The sequence below is a fragment of the Eublepharis macularius genome, chromosome 2, assembly GCF_028583425.1.
Source record: "Eublepharis macularius isolate TG4126 chromosome 2, MPM_Emac_v1.0, whole genome shotgun sequence".
Classification (NCBI taxonomy): Eukaryota; Metazoa; Chordata; class Lepidosauria; order Squamata; family Eublepharidae; genus Eublepharis; species Eublepharis macularius.
In genome coordinates this window covers 205,560,678-205,588,029 of record NC_072791.1, presented here as the reverse complement: position 1 = coordinate 205,588,029, position 27,352 = coordinate 205,560,678, and the positions used below count along the sequence as shown (strand labels likewise).

The 27,352-nt window shown below is 44.0% G+C and overlaps 1 protein-coding gene across 2 annotated transcripts in view; it reads right to left on the bottom strand.

Moving 5' to 3' along the window:
* Positions 1 to 331: 331 nt before the first annotated feature.
* The window catches only part of UBE2E3 (ubiquitin conjugating enzyme E2 E3), a 143,278-nt gene continuing 116,257 nt past the window's right edge, over positions 332 to 27,352 (bottom strand). For both annotated transcript variants that reach the window (XM_054971106.1, XM_054971105.1), the window contains exons 4-6: positions 14,392 to 14,524; positions 9,140 to 9,287; positions 332 to 3,394 (exon numbers count right to left, since the gene is read on the bottom strand). In XM_054971106.1, the coding sequence (XP_054827081.1) occupies positions 3,297 to 3,394; positions 9,140 to 9,287; positions 14,392 to 14,524 (379 nt within the window). In that variant the 3' untranslated portion in view covers positions 332 to 3,296. The remainder of the gene's footprint in view (positions 3,395 to 9,139; positions 9,288 to 14,391; positions 14,525 to 27,352) is intronic.

Genomic DNA, 27,352 nt, shown 5'->3' with positions numbered 1-27,352 from the left:
AAAATATGTCTCCACAAGGAAAACAAACAGGTCAAGTTCTGCTTGACCTCCAGTTTTCTATGCAGAGGGACATTTTTCATATGGAGGAAATTCAGTCACGGGAAGACCCCTACCCCCATGGCCTCATACAGCCAGCTACAACTTTTTTACGTCAGTGAGAACTTGTAGTGAGAAACGAGATATACACAACGGACTGTTTTCTCTACCAGACAGGACCCATATTTTCGTTGGGGTGGATCCTATCCTTATCCTATGACTCCACTGAACGAATTTTGAAGCCTTTCTCCAGCCGAAGGGGTCTTTCACTTTTGTTGGAGGAAGGACCATTTAAGTTGGAGGAACATCTCAAACTCTGCTCAGTAGAGTGGTAAGGTGGGGTTGAATCCACCCGAGCGACATCTACGTCAACGTCTAAAATAGAACCTGAGCAGTTAACAAACCCTTTTGAAATTACAAGTGGAAATGGCTTTAGGCTTTGATTTAAAACTGGTAACTTGTTGGAACTACCCTCTCAGAATATGTAGGTATAAATGCCCACTAACATTGCTCTAGATGTCATATTCTGGAGACCATCGATCTTTGAGAGATTAATCTACGATATTTTGAAGATTCTATATTCTGACAATACTTGGATATTAAAAATACTGAAATTCAACTATTAATAAATTTAAAGCACCCAACTGTTTGACAGTAGTGCTAAAAATGACCAAAAATGCACAGCAGCTTTGGTGGGTTAGGACCAAATGGTTAGCACATTAGTTATAAGAAAACAACTAGTAAGAGCTTTGTCGCCATTACAGTAATAAGGAACAGCAAATAATTTGCTACAGATCAAATATTCATGCCTGTGTCTTCGGCCCTATTCATACAGTACTTTGCTAGTGGATATCTTGTATGGGTAAGATATGGATGCTTTAACTGTACGGTTTGATCTCATGGATAAGTTACTTGATAGTGGCAGCAACCTAAATGGAGGGGGGTTGCTTATATTGAACGTATTTTTATAATCTCCTCTGATCATATTTACCTAAGCAACGTAGGAGTCAATCATGAGGGTGAATGGATTTTGGAGGTGGCAAACCTCCTGCAAAAAAGTAACATATACAAATTGGGCCTTAATAAAGGTACAATACCGTGGGAAAAATTTGTGCACAATCCACACTGAAGTTCATGGTATGATTCTTTGCAGAGATCCCATTAATTTCCCTAGGGTTGGCACAAGAGACTGTCCCTCTAGGTTGTGCTCAGTATTACTAGTTTTACTTATAAAAGTGCATTTTGCCCCAACGTTTTCTGTCTTTCTTCCACACAATAGTTCCGGATTAACACGATGCTACTTATTCCACTTTGAAATAACCTGGTAAGTAGAGCATGCAACCATGCTGCTTCAGAAGACTGTTTAATGTGATTAGATAGGTTGTGACTTCAAACCTCAGTCCAAAGCATTGAACTGCCTGCAACCTGATACGAGTTAAGAAACTTTTACAGAAATGAAACTGAGCCTACAGGTTGGAAACCTTACGATTCATCTTGCAAAAACTAACTTAAGGTAGAAAAAAATCCAAACAGGAACCATGTCGGTGGGCTGTTCGTTCACCAGTTTGGTGTTGTGGTTAAGAGCAGCAGGACTCTAATACGGAGAGCTAAGTTTGATTCCCCACTCCTCCACTTGAAGCCAGCTGGGTGACCTTGGGTCCGTCACAGCTTCTTGAAGCTGTCTCAGCCCCACCTACCTCACAGGGTGATTGTTGTGAGATAACAACAACACACTTTGTTAACAGCTCTGAGTAGCTGTTAAGTTGTCCTAAAGGGTAGTATATAAATAAAATGTTATTATTAAACAGGATTTTTTCCTGACTCGCCCCCCCCCCCCCCCGGTACCCATACTGGCCTGTCAAAATTTGGGGTAATATAGACGATTAATCACAAAGTGTGAACTGGTTGTCTCTACCTTGTCCTTCCAAGAGGTGAGGAGAATCTTACCACTCTCTTTTACTTCCCTGGATTTCTGATCAGGTGCAAAAACGTGGTATGCCTGTCCTGACCATTTAGAAAACAATGGAAGATGGAGTCATCAATATCTATCCATTGTGCCAAGCTAATGACTGAAAACTCAGTCACTCCTCATCATTTCATCTTTCAAGCAAAATAGAGAGACAACATCCCCCCTCCCATTGCACACTCAGGCCACACGGGTGACCACTAGAGATGGGCACGAACCGGGAAAATTCTGAACCATGCGGTTCGTGTTTTGTTGCATTTCACAAACCACGAACATTCATGAACTTGCCCCGTTTTCCAAAATGGTTCATGAAAACATCACTTCTGGGTCAGCAGAGAGTCCATCCCCCCGTTGCCTAGGAGACTGATTGATCGGCACCAGGCTGTCTACAGTGACGAACTGAAATATGAACCAAATGAACTGGGCAAAAATTTGTCACGGTTCGTGAGAAATGCACTCCCACAAACCGCCGGATTGTGAACCACGAACTGGCCTGGTTCATGATGAACTTTGGTTCGTATTTTGGTTCATGCCTGCCTCTAGTGACCATGCTCTACAGGTCTCATGCTCAGGTCCTTCCTTCACAGTCTTAAGTTTCTTTGTGAGTGTCTGTATAAACAGTTCTTGATATATCTAATCTATGACCATATGCACCGACTGTTATTTCAGATATGAAAACAAAAAGAAGCTATTCCTTGGGGAAGGTGTTTATTGTTTTTTGAGATGATACACTGGATGCTCTCTGAGCTACAAGGTAGCGGCGATGGAGGGGTGGGGAATAAAAGGAAACCCTTTCATTACAAACTGACATAGGTAAAAGTTTTAAAACAGTTTTCACGACAGCATGTACCACATATTGGAAATAGGTCTGGGCTTAATACAAATGACGTAATTTCCTAGTAATCTACAGCTACCTTTAATAACTTCATACAGATAATGAATTAGGCTAAAATGCACTATAATATTTGGTTGACTTCAGGAACAGTATCCTTAGTTACATCACAAAATACATTTTGATATCCCAAAGAAGCAAGACTTGCAAGTAGGCATTTTAAACATAACTAATCTACAGCTACAAAGTTCTACTCTTGATAGCATTTACCTTTTTGGGGTGGAGGTGGGGGGAACGTGGGGAGGGGAAAGTAGTATCCCAATCTTCAAAAGGATAAAAGCAGAGAGTAGAATCAGTATAACATATACACAGAAGTCCGTATTGTAAAGGCTATAAAGATTGGTTGCACACCGCGAAGCTGCATCCCCGCACCTTCACACTGCACAAAAGTAGTCACGTGACTTATGTTGCGTATCTCTTGGTCCACTGTCTGGCTATCCTGTCATGCTCTGCTCTGTTGGTCAGGTACTGAGTGGCTATGCTTCCCACCAGAGGATCAGCTGCAGGAGTTTGGGGAAGGGAAAGAAAGGAAACGGCATGTTAGGAGACAATCCAGAAAGGAAATCAACTTTAAAATGGTTTGTTTTCCAGTACCCCTGTTTCCTTCTAATCTATGGAGTCCCATCCAGTTCATTCCAATTCCTCAAAATATTTACCTCAGTGGAACAGATCACATGGTAACAATTTTCCTGGACTAAATAATTTCTAATTGCAGGTGAGGGCAGAGCGTATTTTTTAAATAAATTAAAATTTCTTACAACATCAAAGAGACAAAAAAGAAAAAAAACATACTGAATAAGTACAGTAAAAGGATTTACACATTACTTACGGTTTGACTGACCACAAAAATGAGAATGTCAATATTGAGCGACTCCAATTCTACTTCTAACTATTACGTTGCCAGTTCTATCCTCTGGACAACTCCTGACCATAATGAGTCAGTTCAAATTACATCACTATTTTTTGGATAAGTCATTAATTTCACTAAAACGTGGATTTCTTTTACTTTCAACAGCCAATCTTGTACCTTGGGCATTTTTCCCCTATTTCCTGGCAAAGATCAATCTGACAGCAGCAATTCTAAACAAGGTTACCATCTGAAGATCTCTAGGGATGTTAGGGGAGGGATGTTATATAATAATAATATTCAACTTATATACCGCCCTTCAGGACAACTTAACACCCACTCAGAGTGGTTTACAAAATATGTCATTATCCCCACAACAATTACCCTGTGAGGTGGGTGGGGGAAGGATGGTGTCATGGTATAACCCAACCCCATCAGACCTCAGAAGCTAAGCAGGGTCAGTACGTAGACAGCAACTCAGAGCAGCTTCCAAAGCTAGCAACAAGACATGTTTGAAAGTTTCACAAAATTTAAAATAACCTCCCTCATATTCAGAGATAAAAACTGCTATCCTGCTAGTGTCCAAAGGCCTACTTGGAAAGCCAAGAACACAATCCACATTACACATTTTATTAGGACCTATCAAAGGACATACAGAAGTATGAGCCTTTCAAGTTCACCAGAATTCTTCTTCAGGGTGGACGTTAAAAAATAAATAAATGTTTAAACAGAGCTTTGGGAAGGGAGAACGCCGCAGGACATGGTGTTAAGTCCCATTAAAGCCTGTATTGTGTGTTAGATGTAGAGCAGATTCAAAAGGAGCTGGTTTTAAGTTACTCCAGGCAAAAAGCAATAAAACGGTTATACTTCCACAGAATAAAAATGAAGTTCAACAAATGTCTCTGATCTCTCTCTCTCTAAACCAGCGAGACAAAATCTCTTCTGGAAGAGAGACTAGAAACCACTTGAAGGTCACAGTATTAATTCAGGAGATTAACTGGAACGCTTGCACACTAATATGTGTTATTGGGTTGGTCCTAATCAAAGGTATTACAGGGATTGTCTCCCTTGGTTTTTGGAATTTACTTATTTTGGACCAACATGGCTATAGACTACTTCTTTCCACTTTGAAAAAACAGGCTTACATTGCCCTTCTCATTTCTCCTGGCAAAGAGTTCCATGCAGCCAGAGTTGCTGCCATTATGAGCAAGTCCAGGTGGTGGCCAAACTGACAGATTTTAAAGAAGGATCAGACAGCAGAAGAGACTGGCTGGCTTCATAGGGTGGCCAGGTTACTAGCAGGAGAAGTGGTTCTTCAAGTAGGCAGGTCCCGTATCATCACGGTTTCTGCAGTTAGAATCAAACTTTGGTTGGTTCGCTTTTTTGAGGGGTGTGTGTACTGAGTCGACACCAGAAAAATGACAGGGAACAAAAGTACTCCGGCCCCTTCCTCCATTTCCTATTCCCTACCAGGATTTTGTTACATGTGCATATGTGAGGTGTACATTTCTAGCATGAGGTAAATTTTTAATTATTTTATCTCTTTTGCATCAGACACCATTTTTCCATCATGGAACTTGAGGGACCTGATGAAGGTTCCTTAAAGTTCTCCCACCCAGGCACTAGGGCTGCCAGTTCCTCAGTGGGGGGTGGGGGATTCACTGCTCCCAGTCTCTGCCCCCTGCTGCCACTCACCTGGCCAGCAGGGTAAAAGGCTGGAGGAAAAAGCCCAGGAGACAAAAATCCTCCAGAGCAAATGTGCAGCAGGCCGCTGTGAAGCACAGGAGCCTGCCTGCTTCCAGGTGCAATGACATCACTTCCAGAAGTGATGTCATCATGCTCACTGGGAGCACCCCCACTGCACACATGCAAGATTGCCCATGGTGCCCAGTCCCCCCCTCTTGCTGGGCGGATAAGGGAGCGTGGCAACCCTACCAGACACTGACAACCCCCGGACCCACTTAGCTTCAGCAGGATGGCTGCATAGGCCTGCCAACTCTGGGTTAGGAAATTCTTGGAGATTTGGAGGTGGTTTCTAGGGAGGGATGGGTTTGGGGAAGACAGTGAGGTTATATGCTATAGAGTTCACCCTCCAAAGCAGCCATTTTTTCCCAGGGAAGCAATCTCTGAACGCTGGAGAACAGTTATAATTCCAGGAGTTCTCTAGGCCCGAGCTGGAGGTTGGCAACCCTATGGCTGCATCATGTGACTTCCAACCATGTTGGGGCAAGAGGACCTGTGATGAAAATTTCAGCCCTATACATTCCCCCAGATTTCTGAATATGTCCACTAGCATGAATCTAACCTGATTTTCTTCCAGGCATGCTATAGTTTCCTACACTTAGGGATTTTCTCCACATCAAGATCATTCAAATAGGGCCCTCTCAACACAGTATGGATATGGTATGGACCAGGAACACAGTTCCTATAGGATGGGCTATTCAACTGTGACCTAAATGGATCTTACTTCTGAGTTAAGTATACTTAAAATTGCAGCCTCAGATACACACAAGGAAATAGTATACAAAGCAGAATTCCATACAGAAGTGTTCCAGTCTTTTAACTTGGGACAATTAAATCTGATTGAAAGCTTGAAAAGAGTGATATTAAGTAATTCTCTACAGCCAAAACTACCAGTGAGAAGGCCTGGGCCATGTTGTTTTTGGTAAAAATGACAATGTCCAGTTCCACATGTTGACAATCACAGCATTGTGAGTATTACTGCTCACATTTAATACTGCTGAGCATTAAATGTCTGACAAACATTTCAGGTTTTCACTTTAAGATATTTCATGCAATCATCCAACAAACAGATGCTTCAAAACATTTGCCTGGAACTGTCTTTTCTGCATCCAAGTCAGAAATAAATAATTTGTAGCAGCCTCTTAATTCCTCACGCTCGTCTTCTTTGAGGTAAGTTACAGCAGGGAAGCTTGGGGTGGACTGAGATGTTCAGAAATGACACATATTACAGCCCCTTTTGGATTGGACCTCTGGCTGTTTTCACACGTCTTACTGGCTGTGCAAAATCGTGTAGAACTCCCAGAACGACAGCATCTTCCTGGCGCGATTTCCCATCATGACTCCGGTTTGTGGCGCGAATGATGGGAAATCGTGCCAGGAAGACGCTGTTGTTCTGGGAGTTTTGTGCAATTTTGCACAGCCAGTAAGACGTGTGAAAATGGCCACTGTATTTGTGTGTGCATGTGAGAGGAATAACACATTTGAATGCCTCCCCATGTCAAAATATCTCCTTGCATGCTGGACACGAAAATGCTGGAGAGAAGGAATTTGCCCTTTGTGACTAAAAGCCTTTTGGGAAATTGCTGAAAGTATAAACAATTAATGAAATATGGGGTTATGTATGTGTATTTATTCTACCATATAAAAAAATTCTAAGTGGTTATTGGCTGTACTTGGGCTCAGTGGGTTAGATCAAGACTAAAATTTATACTAACAGGAGGAGAAGAGGAATTTTCACTGATTCCACCTGCACCTCCATTCCCCCCCCCCGGTGCCCTAGCCCCCAGATGTAGCATTTCATGGCGATCAGCAGGCTGCAATGTAAGGCAGGATGCAGCAAAGTTCCATTCCACTGATGCAAAACTTATTCTGGATCCAAAACTTATTCTGGTTCCAACCCTTTTTTACTAATGTGCAGGCAACAGCGAACTAAAAGGATAAGGTTCTTGAGCCAGTTCCCTGTGTGTTGGGCCAAAGGAAGTTCAACTAGCAGGTCATTCAGTGACTGCAGTACAGAGCGTTAACTTGTAGAAGATGGAGACCTGTAAAGTATTGCTATAGGGTGGAGGGCAACTTAAACAGCTGGGAAACATCTCCCCCCCCAAGAGAACAATAGCATGAGACTGCAGACCTCAGGGGCGAGATGACAAGTTTCCTGCTCTGCTCATTTAGCCCTTAAATTCAGCAATCTTGTGTTGGTATACAATTGGCCTGACCGGTGAACTCTGAGGCTACATTAGCAGGACACTGTTTACTTAGCCCTGAATCTGGCTGGTAAAAAGCAGGGGAAGGCTATTTTTCAGTCCCTGAGTTTGGGGAAAGGAGATTAGGGTTGGGGAATGTGTAGTCCACACCACACATCCTCCGGTCCTATTTTCATCTCATTGTAGGCTACTATACCCTGTCTAGAGTTCTGCCTTCTTTGGAGGAAGGGGAAACAATATGCCGAATTAGAGGAAGCCTTATTCTTTTTATCTTATTCCTCCTATTCTCTCCTCCCTGCCAGGACTCTTTTAGCTTCCAAGTAGACAGATTTTAAAATCTGATATAATCCTTCTGCCTCCAGAATATTACATGTAATCAGGGCTTTTTTTTCAGCAGGAACGCGGTGGAATGGAGTTCCGGCACCTCTTGAAAATGGTCACATGGCCGGAGGCCCCGCCCCCTGATCTCCAGACAGAGGGGAGTTTAGATTGCCCTCCGTGCAGCAGTGCATACGGCAATCTAAACTCCCCTCTGTCTGAAGATCAGGGGGCGGGGCCACCAGCCATGTGACCATTTTTGCCAAGGTCTATTTAAACTTTAAAAAACTTCCCCCTTGTGCCAGCTGACCCAAAGTGACGTCATTGTGCAGTCCTGAGTTCCACCACTGAGTTCCACCACCTCTTTTCCCAGAAAAAAGCCCTGCATGTAATGGACCAAAGCAGGCAGTTTCCTATACCTCCTTGTTGTGTCTTTCCCCCCTTTAACTAAGCCTCATCATTCTATGGCCCCTGGAAGATAACAAACCTGTTATATCCAAATCAGGCTGAGTTTTATCTTTGGATGGGAGATCAGAGTGTTGGGGGAGAGAGAGGCACATGCATGAAACATTTTGGATCGATTTCATAGAAGCAACATAATAGCTGGCAGCCACTTATAATCTTTGACTGCTCAGCGGTACAATTCTTGTTGAAAAATAACAATGTATTTCTTTTCCACATAATTGGGGGGTCTTCCAAATTGGCAGAAACCCTACCAGGCCTTGGGAGATGGGGTTGGCTCTCTTTTGCTGCCCTCCTGTTAAGGTGTGGGACTATCAAGGCGGCTATTAGATGTAGTGATGCATCATTCAGTATTACTAGAGCGGAGGGTATAATGCTAATAACTTCATTATCAAGAGTGACTCAATAGCTGGTTGACTGCTATACCCAGGTTTCCCGAGGCTTAAAGATCACCTGGACAAAAGGATGCATTTCCAGACCGCACTGTGTAAAACAACCAGACTTTTCGTCACGAATGTATCTTATCTGCATTTGATCCCATGCATTTATGTCTTGCTTAACCGGTCAATATCGTTTGAGCCATTTTTTTAATGACCAGGTACAGGCATTGGTTTGGCTTTGCTAGCCGCACAATTAGTAACGTGAAGAAGAGGAAATAATTACTTCCTTACCAGGATTGCAGTCTGTCAAGAGGGAACAAATAGACAGCAAAACCTTTGAAATAGTCAAAGCGGGGCTCCAGTTGTCTTTCAGAATATCCAGACAAATGACTCCCTGACTGTTGATGTTGCAGTGATAAATCCTGGTACGGAAAGTAACCTAAAAAGAAGCAGTGGTGGTGGGAGAGAAAATCATTACACGCTCTTCATGCACAGGTTGTTACCAATCTTTCTGAAACCTGCCGGGAATTATTCACCCTCTGTAGGAGAATTTTTCTATAGAGACTTTTCAGTTTTGTTGCTTATTGTGTAAAACTCATCTGAAAAGTGGTTCCCTCCCACCTCGCCCCGAAGCAGCTGTCTTATTCATGGCTGTCATGTACATCTCAAACTTAAAAGCTTTATTGCGGATTTTCCTGGCAAGTCAACAGCACTGTACTCCTACTTTGCGGAGGATAATTAAAAACAAAACACGGGAATATTTCACGTTGTCCTTCTATGCTTGGAGAACACATGCACTCAAATGGCTCTCAGATGCCCAGCCTGCATTCATTTTCAATTCAAGTCAGGACCACAGATGTTTTTACAGTCTACCCCCCCAAGAGATTAAAATAATCTTTGTAATGACTTCTGAGCAATGTGTCTGCAAAGCAAAGTTCTGCAGAACATGAGCTGGCTTGGCGCCACCTCTTGTGTGGCGAGGATCTCCAACCATATCTCCTTGGGGGTGCCCCAACCTCAGGAACACTTTGGGATGGAGGAGATGCAGAGAGCTGTGGCAGGAAAGGAGAGTCAAACTCTCGTATGGTTCTCCGGGTTCAAGCCTACTGCTGGGATTTGTTACCCTTTGCATGGGGGAACCCAAGTGAGTGGGCCCTTTCAAGGACCACACACTGGAGCTCAGACTCCTACCCCTCCTCTTTTCAATACTGAAATGCCCAACGTTAATATTCCCTTTTATCGACTAAACAGGGTGCTGTTCACCTTTAAGGCATTTTTTTTTTAAAAAATCATGTTTCTACCACAGTCCTGATCGATGGAATTGCACGTGAAACGTTTTCCACTTCGATGTGCGGCACTGTTTGGTTTTAATTGACTCAAATCCTAACTTTCCGTACAAGTAAGGCCGAGTTTCAATGCATTCGTTACAGAAGGAAACCACTGTGACACAATGGGTGGATATTCACTACACGCTTAGAAAGGGAGGGTGGAGAAATGTAACAGCACTTTCAAGGCTCAAGAAAAAGCACTTTGCAAAAGAAAAATACGTAACTCTGTCAATCAGAGCTCACTTCATCAGATGCGGGAACTGAAGTGTTCCTTCTATTCGGCAGATACAGTTAAACAAAAAACTGTAATTCAAAGTAAGCTCAGACTCACCAAAGATTACACTAGAAAAAATATTAGTCTTTTAAGGAGCCACTGGGCCCTTGTTTTATTCTGCTGTATGGTTGTCAACCTCCAGGTAGTGGCTAGAGATCTCCTAGAACTACAACTGATCTCAAGACCACAGATATTAGTTCCCCCAGAGAAAATGGCTACTTTGGGGGTGGACTCTATAGCATGATACCCTGCTGAGATCCCTCTTCTCCCTGCCCTCTTCAGTCTCCACCCAGAGCTGGATGTAGGGTTGCCGGTGCCTGGGGCAATCCTAGTCCGGCCTTGCGCGCGTGCATGCTCCCGGCGCAGTGTGATGACGTCATTTTGGTGATGTCATCATGCAGGGTGGCGGAGGCAGCATGCGAGGCTGGGAAGCCGCCCACGCCATTCACCTCCCCGCAGGCGCATGGCGGCCTCGCAGCCCTCTGCACTGCCTTTCGCCTGCCGAGCAGGGCCTGTCCTGCAGGGCAGGCAAAAGGCAGCGCGGGGGGCTGTGAGGCCGCCCGCACCATGAGCCTGCCCCACAGGACAGGGGGCGGCCGGCTGCCCCCTCTCCTGCGGGGCAGGCAAATGGCGTGGGCAGCCGCGCTGCCCTTTGCTTGCCCTGCAGGACAGGGGGTGCGTGGCAAGCCGGCCACCCCCTGTCCCGCGGGGCAGGCGAAAGGCAGAGCGGGGGGCTGTGAGGCTGCCCATGCTGCCGGCTGCGCGCTTCGGCAGCTGGCAGCTGCTCCCGGCGCCCCCTCCCTGGCGGCGCCGGGGGCAGACTACCCCCCCACCCCCCTCGATCCAGCCCTGTCTCCACCCCCCAAATTTCCAGGAATTTCCCAACCTGGAGCTGCTAACCCTATTCTACTATTACAGACTAACATGGTTACCCCTTGGGAATCATCTGTACAGCTCCTTATTCTTCCAAATCTGAGACACAGCTTCAGGCTTTTGAAGAACTTTGAGAATATGATTTTTAATACACACACATGCTCCAAGGCTGAGAAGGGTGAAGGAAGCTGCTACTGAGAGACAGCAGTGAGGATCCAGAGAACTGCAGTTAGCTCTAGACACTGATTAGGGTTTCGAATCACAGCACCACGACCCATTTGCACACACCTTTGAAACAGGTGAGATTTTCAAAAGCAGACTGTGGTTCAAAAGAAAAAAAAAGGCAAAAATAGTTTGACATCCTCAAGCCCTTGGGTGTGCCTAAAATAGATCTTTGTATCCCAGCCAGATGACACAACTTGTTAGAGAAGGCGTACACACACACACACACACACACACACACACACACACACACACACACACACACACACACACACACAGACTCCCTTTTATCCCTCGATTTCAACAGTGTGAGGTTCAACAGATGCACTGGTTTAGCAAACCTAAAATTTGGTCTATTTGTTGAATAGCAGGTTTTGAATCTTCTTCATCCGACAGCTGCGACACAGCTGCAATTTTTACACAAACATTTATGCTGGCAAAAAAAATCTATATCATATGAGCAAACACATGCAATTTCAGTTTACGCCTGGGACAATTTTATGGATTAGATTTGGCACACTTTTTTAAAAAAGGCAGACCATTCAGTAGCTGGCACACCGTTTTTAAAATGATAGTTGATTCCAACCCTGCATTTTCATTGGGTATAACGCTACTAGTATCAAGACAGGAATTTCTTTTTAGTTTCATTTTAAGGCAACAGTTATAAAGACAGTCTGTTTTTTTTTTTAAAAAATAAAGCTTTCATTTATTACATTTAGTTATCCAATGATTTACTAAACTGCCTAATTGTTTGCAGAGTTACAACACTCCTGATGGAATTTTGACTGTTTTGATCAACGTTATTGGAAGATACGAAAGAATTTTCAGTAAACAGAGGGACATTCTTTCACAGCAAAGCTGCAGTTCAACACATACTTTCTAAACAGTTTAGAGCTGCTGACACCAATGGAACAGAAATGGTCCGTCATTGTCCAGCCCAAGATTTCAGGAAATTTCAGACCGATATCTTGAGGACAATATAAGCCTCTGTGAGGCTTCGGAGTCTTTTTATACCAGTACATCCCTTGAAAAGTAGTCAAGAACCAACATGGTAGGATCTGGGCTGGCATGGTATTTTTCTACTACTAGGAAAAGGACACCCAGCTGATTTCTATTGGACATGCCTCTTCTGTGAATTCATTCCACATAGCAATTAGTTCAGTTTTAATTAATCCCTAACATTATCGAAATAAAAACTAGTCCTCACATTCTCTCTAAGTGTGTGGACCACCATCAAAATGCCCAGGAACTGGGTCAAGAGACCGTCTGTCTTGGCTTTTGCCAAAAATGAAATTCTTCATATTGATTTTGTGAACTGACATCAGTTCCTGCAATTGCATTCAAGATTTGCAGTCCAAGAGCACCACTCTAAGTTCATCAGTGGACTTAGAAGGGAACAGAGTTAGTCTGAGTGAACAAAAAATGAAGTGTAATTTCCTTACCTCTTTGTTATTATTTACCGAACTAGAGAATTTTTACACCACCTCTCCAGGGAATCTTTGTTTAGCTAACTTGTTTGCTAATTCAGCAGTTAATTCCCATTTCTGTTGAGGCCGCCAAGACATAGAGGTCTAGGTAGGGGCGGCGCCAGCATTGCTGGCACCTGAGGCAGCTTAAGGGCTGCTGCTGCGCGTGCGCACATGCGCTGGACTGCATGATGACATCACTGCGTAAGACGTCATCACGCGGGGCTGGGTGCGTGCACGGGGGGCTTTCCAGCCCTCCCATTCAGTTGCTCTGTGGGCCAGGCGCAACCAGCCGCCTTGGCCGCTGGCTGCGCCTGGCCCGCAGAGCAACTGAATGGGAGGCTGCCTGCTCAGCTGCCCCACGCTGCCGCCGCCAGCATACGCTCCTGGCCGGGAGCAGCAGCTGCGGGCCAGGTGCAGCAAGCAGCCGGGGTGGTGTGCGGCGGCATGCATCCTCCCAGCCCACCGGCTCAGATACTCCGCATGCCATCCCGGCTGCCTGCCGCACCTGGCCCGCAGCTGTGTGCCACCAGCGGTGGCAGCACAGAGCAACTGAGTGGGAGGGCTGGGAGGCTGCCCGCTCAGTGGCCCCGTGCTGCCGCCACCAGCATGTGCTCCTGGCTGGGCACAGCAGCATGGGGCAATTGAGCTCCGTGGCATGTGCCCCCGCCCCCGGGCCGGCACCCCCTCCAGTGCCTTAGTGCCCAAGGTGGCTGCCGGCCCGGCCTCAATGGGCAGGCCAGCCCTGGGTCCAGGTTGAAGCTTCTTTAATAAACAAGCCAGGTGACTATAAAATAATCCAGGAGTTTTTAAACCTTAGTAAAGTAATAATTTGGGGCACAATTTAAACCACAATATGGGCTGCCCATTGCAGCTAATAGCCAGGTACACTGAAGTGTGCTTGACTCAATCCTTAGCTGGCCGAGGACTAGCAGGGAAGGGGGAATTAAAGGCCTTGGGGGGAATCCCTTCCTGTGTGAAGGCAGAAGAATGGCTTACAATATTTCCCTCCAGTGACTAAAAACTGGAACATGATAAAATTGGTAGTTACTAGTGCCCTATTCCAAAATTCATTTTTCTTCTTTCAGAACACTGCAAATTCTAAATGTAGCTCTGTGATATACTTAATGCATTTTAATGTGTACTTGTGTACTACCCGTTACAGTCTGGGACAGTTGTGATTCTACATGTGATCCTGGGCTGCGCACAATCTTTGAAAAAGTGTTGATGGTAGAGCGGTCTCCCGCTATCCTTTTCCCAGTTATCAGCATACAAGTAAGTGGCCCTTTGCTCTCATCCAGAAGGAAAGACTTTGAATATACATGCGTGGATATCTTTTTCAAAGATCACCCATTTCGAAAATGATAGACATAGCCTTACCTTTGGTGGTTTAAATGGATAATCGGATGAAAACGTGATATCCAGGAAAAAGACACCACCTTCATATACAGAGCCTGGGGGACCGAGGATAGTAGATCTCCATTCGTAAATGTTATCACCTTTAGGGCCGGCACTATTGAAAAAAAAGCAAGGGGGGAGGGAAATGTTAGAGGGACGCTTTGCAAACATTGTCAATTGCTACACTTGATTTAATCCTTTGGAATGGCGTTGTTAGCAGTCGTATCCCTTCTCCATACTGAAAAGGCCGTTTATGAATATGGAATATCTATAAACCCCTTTTTATTCATGTGCCTTAAGCACAACACACTGCTTGGCAAGGCAGAACAGATGCCAACCCTGGCTGGAAAATTACCAGAAGGTGTGTCAGATTGACTAACTTCCCCTCCATGCCCCGGAGAAGACTTAAGTGAAATAAAGAGGTCTCCTTAGAGTCCCTGCTTTATGTCATCAACACCCTTCCATACCTTCCCTCACCCACCTTCCTAATTCGGGCTATGCAGGGACCTGACAAACCCTTTCCATCCGGCAACTGCAGGACATCAAGCACCTTTCTCACCTATAGCTCCTCCAGGATATGTATATGTTCCCCACTTTATTGTATCACCTCTGGACAATCCATCAAGCTATTGTTTCGGGGGCAGAAGACATAATTCTGCCCCAAGTTATGTTTTGCTCTATAACTAGGCTGCCCCCAGCCATGTCCTGTGTGTGTGTTTTTTGGATCTGTATGCACACCCTCAGATACGTGTCTGAGCCTCCTTCTTCTTGCCACAAAGCGCTGGTCGCTCATGCTGCTTCCTCTACGGATGCCCCCCCCCAGCTCTCTTCTAGACTGGTAAATATTGTCCTACCCTGAATTTCACTCCTCCCTCCTCCCTGATTTTCTAGTTAGCCCTGTGTGTGATTATCTGTGTGTTTGCCTTTACTGCTCCTTCAATAAAAACCATTCCTGTTGAGCATCTGCCTGGTTCATTCAGAGAGTTCTCTAAGGGAATAATCCTGGTATACATTGGTGGACATCCCCGTTACCCCCTCTCGCTGCCTCCTTGAATGATAATTCCCCCAACTCACAAGAAGATCCCCCCCTCCCATTTAGGGTAACAGCATTTGTTACTGATGTAAGACTTGGCTCTTTGTATGCGCTTCCTATGAACGAGGAAATGGTACATCGACTGAGTGGCTGTCCGATCTTTCAACACAAGGCCCATTTGTAATATTTAGTTGCGAGGCCGTTTTGTCTCAGGCTCTTTCCAGTGCATGGGACCTTAATAAGAAGGAATTATATGCTTCCAACACAAGGGGCTTCAAAGAGTTAGGAATGCTTCATTTGTCCCTTGGCCATATATTTTACCCTAGGCTTCTTTTTCAGGAGCTCTCAGCCACATACATAGGTTTATATCACAGCAAACTAAGAGAGACACTTGCACAAGGTTACCCAATGAAGCTACAAGGCAGAGTTGGCACTTGAACTGAGGTTTCCCCAGATCTAATCCAATCCTCTATACTCTACATACCAGTAAAACTTCAGAACGAAGATGTGGAAGAATGGCCGCCATTCTAATAGTGAAATCCTAAGAAGAGTTACTCTAGCTTAAGCCCACTGAAATCAATGATCTTAGACTGGTTTAGGATTTCACTGTAAAGCTACCGTTCTGCAGAATGTAACTTTATCTGATCTGGTCACAACACTCTGAAAATGCTTGTTTTAATATAGATCTGCAGGCCACTTGGGAGTCCTACCACCAATATCACTCAGTTTCAGATAAAACAAAGCTGTCTTATCCTGAGTTAGGCTGTTGGTCTATCAAGATCAGTAATTTCTATTCTGGCTCTCCCAGGTCTCATGTCGAGGTCTTTCACATTGCCTGTTACCAGTCCTTTGAACTGGAGATGCCAGAGAAAGAGTCTGAGACCTTTGGCATGCAAAGCAGATGCGTTATCACTGAGCCACAGTACAGTCCCATAGCCATGTCCCATCCACAGTCCCCTAGCTAAGATCCCACAGGTGGTCTGCATCCACTCATTGTTGAATATCTGCGCTATCACTTACCTTATAGCAATAATTCATAAAAAGGTTGGCTTGTCCAGAAAGGAAAATCTGGTTGCAAATTATTGGTACTGGATGGCTCAGTGTCCAATGATGAACATTCTTATAGTCCTCCTGAACCGTTCCAATTACCCTCAATCTAAAGGATGAATTACCAGGAAGGAGAAGCACCAATACCAAGGTTAAGGCAAACATGCCACACCACACCTCCTCACACACCCAAAGGCCAATGTTGACAGAAAAACAATTTCTTTATATACTCGTTTGTAAAAGTATTGAGCAAATGATATACTATTAGGCTACCATTGAAAGGATTTCTACATTTGTATCTCTATCAGAGGGAATAATGCCTTTTTTTCATCTCTCTTATTTTTATATTTCAGTGCAGAAACAAATTCTGACAAGATACATCTCACCTCCAAGGAACCATTTTATGACCAGGCCTTTTAGAGAGTATTTGTCACAGATTTTACACAGAACCACCAAGAAAGCCTTGCAAAACTGCCAGTTTACAAACATTCTCTTAATTTTTTTTTAAAAAGTTGTTTTACAGTTACGGAATTCAAGTGTGCCTTGATTAAAGTAATCTCCAGTGAACAGCAGCAGTAACCGTCGTGTGGAAACAGTCAAATACAGAAGGCCAAGAATTCTTTCACACCTTGAGGTGGTTGGGGGACGAGATCCTCCTTAATGTAGGTGGGGGGGAGTAAATGAGACAAAAAATGTATGGGGGGGGGACTTGATGCATCCTTCTCCTCTACTTTACTCTGCACGCATCTACCAGATGGTTATTTTGAGGGCTGTGGCTCAGTGGAAGGGAGAGCCAGTTTGGTGTAGTGGTTAAGAGCATGGGACTCTAATCTGGAGAGCCCGGTTTGATTCCCCTCTCCTCCGATTGAAGCCAGCTTTGTGACCTTAGGCTAGTCACAGTTCTCTGGAGTTCTCTCAGCCCCACCCACCTCACAGGGTGTTTTGTTGTGGGGATAATACTTTGTAAACCGCTCTGAGTGGGCATTAAGTTGTCCTGAAGGGCGGTATGTATAAATCGAATGTTGTTGTTGTTGTTGTTGTTATGTGCTTTGCAAGCAGAAGTCTCCTGGTTGGACCCCTGGTATTTCCTATTAAAGATTAGGATTGGATTAGGTCTAGGCATTAGGATTGGATTAGGACCAGAGAGACCTAGGTTCCAATGTGTTCTCACTGTAAAATTTAACGAGGTGACCTTGAACTGCTCATTCTCTTTCAGCCAGGCTTACCAGCCTCCAGGCGGTGGCCGAAGATCTCCTAGAATTACAAATGTTCTCCTGGTGACAGAGATCTATTCTCCTGGAGAAAACGGCTGCTTTGGAGGGTACTCTTCATAGTATTATACCCAACTGATGCCCCTCCCCAACCCCCACCATTTCCAAGCTCCACTTCTCATCTCTCCAGGAATATCTTAACACGGACCTGGCAACCTAACTACTTTCAACTACTTTCCAGCTCAGTATACTGCCGCTTCATATGCTCGTAAGAACATAAGAAGAGTGCTCCTGGATCAGACCAGTGGTCCATCTAGTCCAGCACCCTGTTTCATACAGTGGCCAAAATAGTTGCCCTATAGGGCAACAAACAGAAGCCAAGACCCCCCTTCAATTCTGCCTCCTAGCACTGACATGATGCCTCGGAATATGGACGTTCCCTTTATGGCCTGCAGCTGTTAATGGACTTCTCCTCTGTCTAACTCCGTTTTATTTATTTATGTCATTTATAGTCCACCTTTCTCACTTGAGACTCAAGGAGGATTACACAGTGTGAGATTAGCACAGTCAATATCAAGGACATTTCCATAAACCATGCCATAAATGCAAGTTTACAAAGACATAGCATTAGTAAGAATCCAATACAGAGTTGAAGAAATGCTGAAACAGAACATAAGCAATTCTAGGACTGGCATTAGACAGCATATAAACTACCTAGTAGGATCATACTTGAGGCACAGGTAGCACACAGAAGCACATACTTAAGGCAACAAATAGTATGTAAAACGACATGGTGGTGAAGTCCATAGTCCCCAATTCATTGGCGAAGCATCTGAGACCTCCTCCCTACACTATAACCCTCCTATCTGAGTAAAAAACCTTTTTGAATAATTCGGTTTTAAAGCAATCTATGCTCCTGGCCATCACTGTGTCCACCAGCAGTGAATTCCATGATTTAATTATCCCTCTGTGGATCTCTGATAATATTAAGACTATACATTGACATGTAGCTGGTAACACTTAAAAACCATCAACAGTGGTCTTTAATCTTTGTTTCATTTACAAATGTCAGGAGAGCCAAGATTTGTGCGCCTCCGTAAGAAGAGACAACGGGGCTTGCAAGACTCAAGTGATTCCTGAAGATCTGCAAAAACAGCCTTTGCAAATTATTTTATTGGCCAAAGGATCAGAAACAACACAGGAAATAAAAATGATGGAAAATATTTAAAGTCCATGTGGAGGCCATCAGGTGTTCCAATTAACTCCTGACATCCATTAAACATATATCGTTTAATTAGCATTAGACTTGGAAATCAAATTTCTCTGGAACAATTCAATTTTGGCACAGGTTTCCTTAATGGCTATTTTATAGCTTAATGCAGAGGTTAGCGCTCCTATATCATCTGTTGGCTACCTTTCTTTCAAACACCTCTAATAGCTGGATGCAATTCAATCAGTTTAATGAAACAGCTGAACTGACTTAGCAACATATTTCAGCCAAATTAATCAGTCACAATTAAGGTTACAGCCTCTAGCTGTGTGCCAAACTACCTGGTAATCACTCAAAGAGTCAGAACAAGGGCATCTATCAATTAAATAGTCAAGCATCTAAGAGCAATAACTCCCAAGTTACTATTTACAATCATCTACTACATTACTATTAGTGCCACTTAAAATTACAGGGGTTGCTCATACAGGGGAGATTCTACTGTAAAAATGCATACGTTCTGACCCTGCAGACATATGGAGGGCAGAAGCCTGACACATTTGTGTTAATGGCACCCTTCCTAACTGCTCTGTGATTTTTGTAGTGGGGACTAGAAATGGGCACGAACCGAAATACGAAACAAAGTTTGGAAGGAACCAGGCCAGTTCATGGATTGCGAACCGGTGGTTCGTCAGAGCCCATTTCTGATGAACCGCCACGAACTTTAGGGCAGTTTGTTTGGTTCATGTTTCAGTTCGTCATTGCAGATAGCTTGGTGCAATCAATCAGTTTCTTAGGCAATGCGGGGTGGGCTTTCTGCAGACCTTCTGCTGACCCAGGAGTGACCTTCTGCTGACCTGGAAGTGACCTTCAGCTGACCAAAAAGTGGTGATTTGCTGGCCCGAAAGTGACGTTTTCACAAACCAAATGAACTGGTTTGCGAACCAGGGCAGGTTCGTGAAAGTTCATGGTTCATGGAATGTGACAACCCACGAACCACAAGTTTAGTTTTTTTCTGGTTCGTGCCCATCTCTAGTGGGGACAACCACATGGAAGGAGTCAAATCAAATCCAATTTTATTATTACGGCCATAGACCAGCAAGCAAGATACAATACATAGTAAAACTTACGGGTAAATAAAACAACAGGACATTAAAACAGTATAGTAAAAGGAGTCCTATCATGCAACAGCCTCTGTTGCTGCAAAGCACGTTTTAACATTGAGTTTCAGGTCACCCTTGGGATTGTATAGTAAGCAAGAGCAGCTGCTATGGCAGACAAACATCCCTAGAAAGACAGGCTGGCTGCCATTACTCCGCTGGATCTGTACCTTGCTGGATATTGTTCTATTGTTGTGCCATCACAATCATTTGCCTCCCATTCATCTGCTCCACAAAGGAAAATCCAAGAGGTGAACGATTATAATAGCAGAAAGATAACACAATATTATTTATTTTATTTAGAATAGTTCTATGCTGCCAATCCAGAATCCTGCTTGAAGCAGCTTACAATTAAAAACCACAGTATAAAAAATGATTTATAGTCACCTTTTTCTTCTACGAGCTGCCCAGATACATATGCATTCCCTTTTTGCTCTCATTTTTGTACATGTTTTGTTATCTGGGCAATCGGCATGTGTAGATATTGGATCAATAGATACTGCTGTAGTTGTGCTCTGGGGTTGATTCTATGTTTGATTTTGGTGGCTCCTTCTGTCTCTTTTGCAGTTATACTCAAAAAGTATTTGTACCTTCCTTTGTTGTAAAGTCAGTTGTAAAGTCCCCCGGGGCAAGGGACGAGAGAATTAGATCTATAGGGAAAAATTCAAAATGGAGGACACAGAAATGTATTCTACAACCATGCTAGCACAAGGAAGGGTCTAAGCAATATCGCACAATGCCTCAGCTAGAGCTGAGAGAACAATTTCTTTTTACAATGGAGTCTACTACTAAGGAACCTTTGGGGCTATTAAAAAATAAATTTGAGTCCTGTAATCTGAGGCACATTTGTGCATCTGCAATTTGTACTGCTGTAGGAACAGTAATATTTATTTATTTCAATACATTAATTCCACTTCTCTCTCTCCCACACTGGAAACTCAAAGCTGTGTATAAAGTAAAATATACAAACATAATACAAAATTTAAAATATACATACATATAAATCAACTCCTCCTCAGAAGGGATTTTGCATCTTTCAAAATGCTGCAGTTCTGAAACCATACCTGATCCCAAAATTCCTTAAGAATGTCTGAATGATCTTATCTGGATCAGAACAACTTGAGTTCTGATTCAAACAGAAGCCAATCAGCCAGACCCCCATATAAAGCTGCAAGCAAGGAACAATTGTCTCCAGAATATAGTAATCCAAAGTATAAATCCCTCTGCACATACAAGTTCTATTTATCTATCATGGACATCCCAAAAAACACAAACAAGCAGATTCAAAAATCTGTCTAATCTTTCTAAAATGCGATCTATTGCAATGTCTGTCATACCCCAGGTGGACATTAATTCTGTAAATGAATTACGGATGACAGGAAAAACTATTTTAAAGAGGATGAGTATGGGGGAGGGGGAGTTGGTTCTTGTTCATATGATACTGGAAAGTTAAAGAGACAGAGATGTATCTAGACTCTTTCCATGTTTGGATAATTAAAGGAAAGGATGGATGGTTGAGAGTAGACATGGGCACGAACAGAAAAAAAACCCTGAACACCCTGTTCGTCGTTCGTTGCCATCCACGAACAATGAACAACGAACATGGACGAACATGAACTGTTCCGGGACATGTTCGTTGTTTGTGGGGGCCAGAACCCCCCCACCTCCAAACCCCCCACTTAGCCCCCCTCCCCTCAAACCCACTTACCTGGCCCTTTAAAGATCCCTTTAAACTATCAGCTGGCAGGCGGCAGGGGGGGGATTCCCCCCTGCTGCCTGCCAGCTGATAGTTTAAAGGGCCCTGTCCTGGCAAAAACAGCAGAGTCTGCTGGCAGCTAGTTTGAGGGGCTACAAACTGACCTTCCCAATGTCCAATGCCCACCAAATTTGCAGGGGACATAGTCCTCACTGTCCTCTGAAGACCCCCCCCCCCCCAAGTTTCAGAAAGATTGCACCCTGGGAAAGGCATGATCCATAGGTCTCCCCATTGGCTGTTATTTTCTCTTCACAGTGGCAAAAATGGGACTCTCTGCTGGAAGTACTTTGAAGGGTTAGAGCCAGAAAAAAGCAAGAAGGAGTTCAGACAGAGTTCAGTCCCTCCTTCCAGTTGCCAAGGGGATTGATTGCAGGTGCCAGACTGTCTGGCTTGATGAACGGCTGCCTAAGGCAAGGAACCAGGCTCGCAATGACCACCTGTTCGTTTAGGATGGGGCCTCATGAACAGCTTGTTCACGAACAGCAGATTGGGCTGTTCGTGGATTTTTTCTCTTTGTAATGCTGTTCGTGCCCATGTCTAGTTGAGAGTAAAAGAAATAGTGATATGTGTTTTGATGTGTGAGAAGCTTTATGTTATCTATAACAAAGGCATCTTATTCAAGAGGTTCATTTTGGGTATTACTTTCCAGATTGGGGCATGGACAAAGATTATATGATCACTTGCAATGCCCTATTAAATGCCTGCCAGCTGTATTTCATCATTTAGAATTTAGACTTAAAACTCAAGTACATTTCATTATCACATAATAGCCGGATTATGATAACAAAAAAGGAAAATGATGGAAAGTGCAATTCAGCCTGTGACCTGACATGAAGTTCAAGGTTTTATTACCAATTAGTATTATGAGAGTCTGTCTGGGTCCATAGAAATGTAACAATTCAAGGAGATGTGACGATGTTTAAATCGGAACAGGCTGTTGACCAAACTGCCTTACAGGGCTGCTTAAGATCATGTCATTGATAAAGCCTGAAAGCTCTGTTTGCATTGTTATATGGAATGATCTCTCTCTATCTTCTCAGTCTGAAAGAGTCTCAAGTGCTACACAGGTAGGTAAAAGCCAGTGTGGCGGCAGTTGCCAAATCAGCACATGAGAAAATAAAATAGGAAAACAATAGTATTTACAAAACTTGCTATGTATTCTAGTTTATCCATTTTTATTCCTCCCTTCCTCTAAGAATATCGGGTGGAGTAGATAAGGCCCTCAAAGCTCGTAAAATATCAGAAAATAAAACAAAATAGGCATTCATAGACAAGCAACTCAGTAACTTGTTTAAAGACTGAAAGCAAAAAGCATGCAGAAATGTCAACTACGTCAAATCAACACAACAGCTCAATTCAACATTACCCTGCCCAAACCTGACAACACCAAGGAACATGTTTTGCTGTGTACTGACAGTTTGCAAGCACCCCAGTTTCAGTGTGGTTTCCATAATCTTCAGCACAGAACACAAACTTTTAATTCTCTTTGGGAAACCTTCTCAAACACAGTGGTGCAAGTTCCATGAAAACAGACAGTGAAAGGCGTGCTAATTTCTGTCCAGGAAAGATGTGCCATTAACAATCCCCCGCCCTCAGCAACAGTACAGGGTGTGTCCAATTCATGAGCTCTGGGGTGAAGTTTTTATGGAGGTAGCCACAAAGAATTATGGAGCTCTTTTCAGTGACCGGCCACAAGCTGATGTTATCTCTGGACCTTTGCCCAACCAGAGATTAAATAGATTGTTCAAGCATGTCTTCTAGGAGCAGGAATTGTTGGAGGAAACTGTGCTGGTGTCAGCCCTTTAAGCCAGCAAAGCTGTTAAACAATGAAAAGGATGTGATATTTTCATTTGCGTTATCATCTACAGCAACCTACTTAAGATAAAGTTGCCTTGATTTCAAGGAAACACACAGCTTAACGCATGTGTGCGAGTGCATAGTAAAAGGGAGAAAAAACCCAAGTTTCCTTTATATTCAAGTTTTGAACAGATGAAAAAATTGTCTCACAGCTTGACTCAGATTGTTAGCTGTTCACTTGAATACTGGTGAGCTACAGCAATCACAGGCCCACTCCCTTACCCCATTCTCACCAAGGAAGTCAACTGTGTAGGCACGCAACCCACACACATTACCGCAGAGATCAAGACTGCTGAAATAAATGCATTAAAACTCCCCAACAGCAGTCATCATCACACGTCCCCACCATACCCTTTTCTCTGTCGGTCAACCACATTTACCTCCCTCTCAAGAAGCTCAGCACAGCGGAAATGGTTCTTCTCTCCCCATTTTCTCTTAACAATAATCCTAGGATATTGTCTAGATTATGGGAGGGAAGGCAGCATTGTACAGTGAAATCTCGTCAGATCGCGGAAGCTAAGCAGGGTCAGTACTTGGATGGGAGACCACCAAAGAAGACTCTGCAGAGGAAGGCAATGGCAAACCACTTCTGCTTCTTGGTTGCTTTGAAAGCCCTTTGCTGGGGATGCCAGAAGTCAGTTGTGACTTGACAGCACTTTACACACACTCATTGTTTAGACTGAGAGAGAATGAATAGCTCTAGATCACCCTTGGCAGAGGGGAGAGATCTGAACATACCCCCCCCCCCCATTCCTAGACCAACATATATTGGTTCTCTACCATATACGGTTATGAACCTCAAGGCGGGCCTTGGAGTTCTCCTAGAATTACAACTGATCTCCAGACAGTGATTGGTTGCCCTGGAGGAAATGGAAGCTCTGGAAAGCATACTCTATAGAAACAGAAGTCCTAGAGTGACATCAGATCCCTGCTGAACTCCTTTCTTTTCCCCAAACACTGTCCAACGCCCCCAGACTGTCAGGAATTTCCTAACTGGAGTTGGCAACTCTACAGTTAGGGTTTCCAGCTCCAAGTTGGGAAATTCCTGGAGATTTGGGGGGTGAAGCCTGGAGAAGGCAGGGTTTGGGGAGGGAAAGGACCTCAGCATGGTATATTCTCATAGAGTTCACCCTCCAAAGCAGCCATTTTCTCCAGGGGAACTAATCTCTGAGGCCTGGAGATCAGTTATACTTCCGGGAGATCTCCAGCCACCACCTGGAGGCTGGCAACCCTATCTGTGTTTAAACTGTGTTTAAAAAAACCTAGGGTTCCTACGAAGCTCATCTGGGGCTCTGCAAGAGAAACATTACAAATGGCAGACAAGGTGCTTGGGATCCCAAATAACATCAACAATTTTTTCCCACCTCCTCTCTAGGGCTCCCAAACCCTATTCCCTCCTGGTGAGAGGTGGGGAACCAGGGACTTACCCTTTGAAGTCTCCTCGCGTGTGTGCTCCTGGAGGCATGTAATGATGTGACTTCCCGGAAGTGATGCCATCACACTGGACAAGGATGTGCTCCCATGTTTTGTGTGAAGCTAATTCTGGCTCATTTGGGGCCAAAACTGGCCCCAACGAAGCATGGGAGCATGCTTGCAGCTGGCACAATGACGTCACTTCAGGAAGTGACATCATTGATGCTTGCTAGAAGCGTGCCCAGTGAGTGTTTTCCTGGGTTGCTTGCTGATGGCAGGCAATCACTGGGGGGGGGGGGGGGTTGTGAACAGAGCAAACCCCTGGGAGATTTCCCTCCAGTGATGGGCAATTGGTAAGCTTACTCCTCCCACTGCAGCCTAATTGAACTCCCCTTGATGTTGCTCCTGGGGGAACGGAGGATCCTCAGAAACCATCGGGTGGGGGGGGGGGTTTACAGTGGGAAGGTGAAGCTGATGAAAATTGCATCTCTTTCCACTGGTGGGAGTGCCACATGCCATTAGGAAGTACTACTGAATGGTGCTCAAAGGAAACCATGTTGGCAATTACTTATATTGCTTACAATGGACAGTTGCTGAGGAGTGTTGAGAATATTCTAGAGTGTTGTCAATTCAGGCAGAATGAGGGCCAAGCTACAAGTGACGAATGACACTTGAACAGCAAGTGGATTGAGTGGAGGGCAAGTGAACAGGGAGAAATACACTTGCTGTTCAAGTGTCATTTGTCACTTGTAGCTTGGCCCTGAGAAGCTAGGCCCAACAGGGGCTGACATGATTTCAAGGTACACTATAGAAAAACGCCTCCCCCAACACACAAGCCCTCTGTAACGTCTATGTGTTCTTGACTAGACAAATTTGTGTGGAAAAAGTTCCTTGAGGAGATTATGTTTGCTACAGAAGATTATGTTGCTTTTCCAGGAAAAAAACACTTCAACATTATGACGGCTTAATAAAATCTGCAGGCCTTAGTTTATAGGCCCAACAGCGAGTTTGCTGCTAGGTAATACGATACAATTTGTAAGCATCCAAAAAAAGTGTGTTTGGGTGCCAGATCTAATAATGGCTTTTCAAAACGTGCTGTTTGCTTAACAAGCTAGATTTCAAATTCCAGTATTTCAAATTCCCAACTCGTGGCTGTTTCTTTAAAAATAACAGTTACAAGTTCTTTATACAGCTGGTGCTGTCTATTTAAGTCGCAACTCAAACATCAGTGGAACATGAACAATTATTTAGTATTTCTAAATCATTCATAAAAGAAGCTGGCACACAGAGGGTTGTTCGCTGCACTGCAGTGACTGCATATGCCATTAAGCTCAAAAGCGTAGAAATTGCTGGTGGAAAAAAATATCCTAGCTTTTGATCTTTTTTTGTCTTATGTGCATACAGCTTTTTGTTTTGTTTTTTAAACAAAGTGGCACAAGGCCTCCACAAAGCTCAACACACTAGAAAAACCTTGAACATCATCTTTTACTTTTAGAAAAATAGATATGAGAGTCTACAGTTTACTTTTTTTTGTTGGTTTAAAAGCTCATTATACTTTTGACAGCTCTGTAATCACTTGCTACAGATGATGTCACTGTATAGCTACCAAAACCGATATAATTGAACTAAATACATCCACTGCTATGCATCGGACCTGATTTTTACATTTTTAACCCATCCCCACAATGTCAGAAATAGTCTTTCAAGTGATAAATGCCGTTTTCAAAGCTGCATTTATTACATGGACCCATTGGAGAGCTGAACACAAAATGTAGGGGCAATTTCAAATCTTCATGCCAGCTGATCCAACCCAACCCAGCTCCCATTTGCACTCAATAGCCTTCTTGTAAAAATTGGACAACATACTTCTTTATTTTCACACAACTTCCCATTTCCTAACACTCAGGGCCAAGCTACAAGTGACGCCTGACACAGGTTGGACACGTCAGCTTCCCTCAAGTTTTGATGGGAAATGTAGGCGTCCTGGTCTTGCAGCTTGGCTCTCCAACTGCTGTCCAATGAACTTTTCAACCGTCACTTGTCCAACATTCCACCAAGCTGCCTACATTTCCCACTAAAACGTGAGGGAAGCTGACAAGTGTCCAACCTCTGTCATTCGTCACTTGTAGTTTGGCCCTAAGTCTTCACAGATAGAGAGTGAAGTGAGGAGGGGCAGGGCCAGCAGCGACTTAAATCCTCAGTTGGTGGACCAAAGGGAAAACTGCATCCCTTCAGTCTAACACCAGGCCCAGCCTTGCC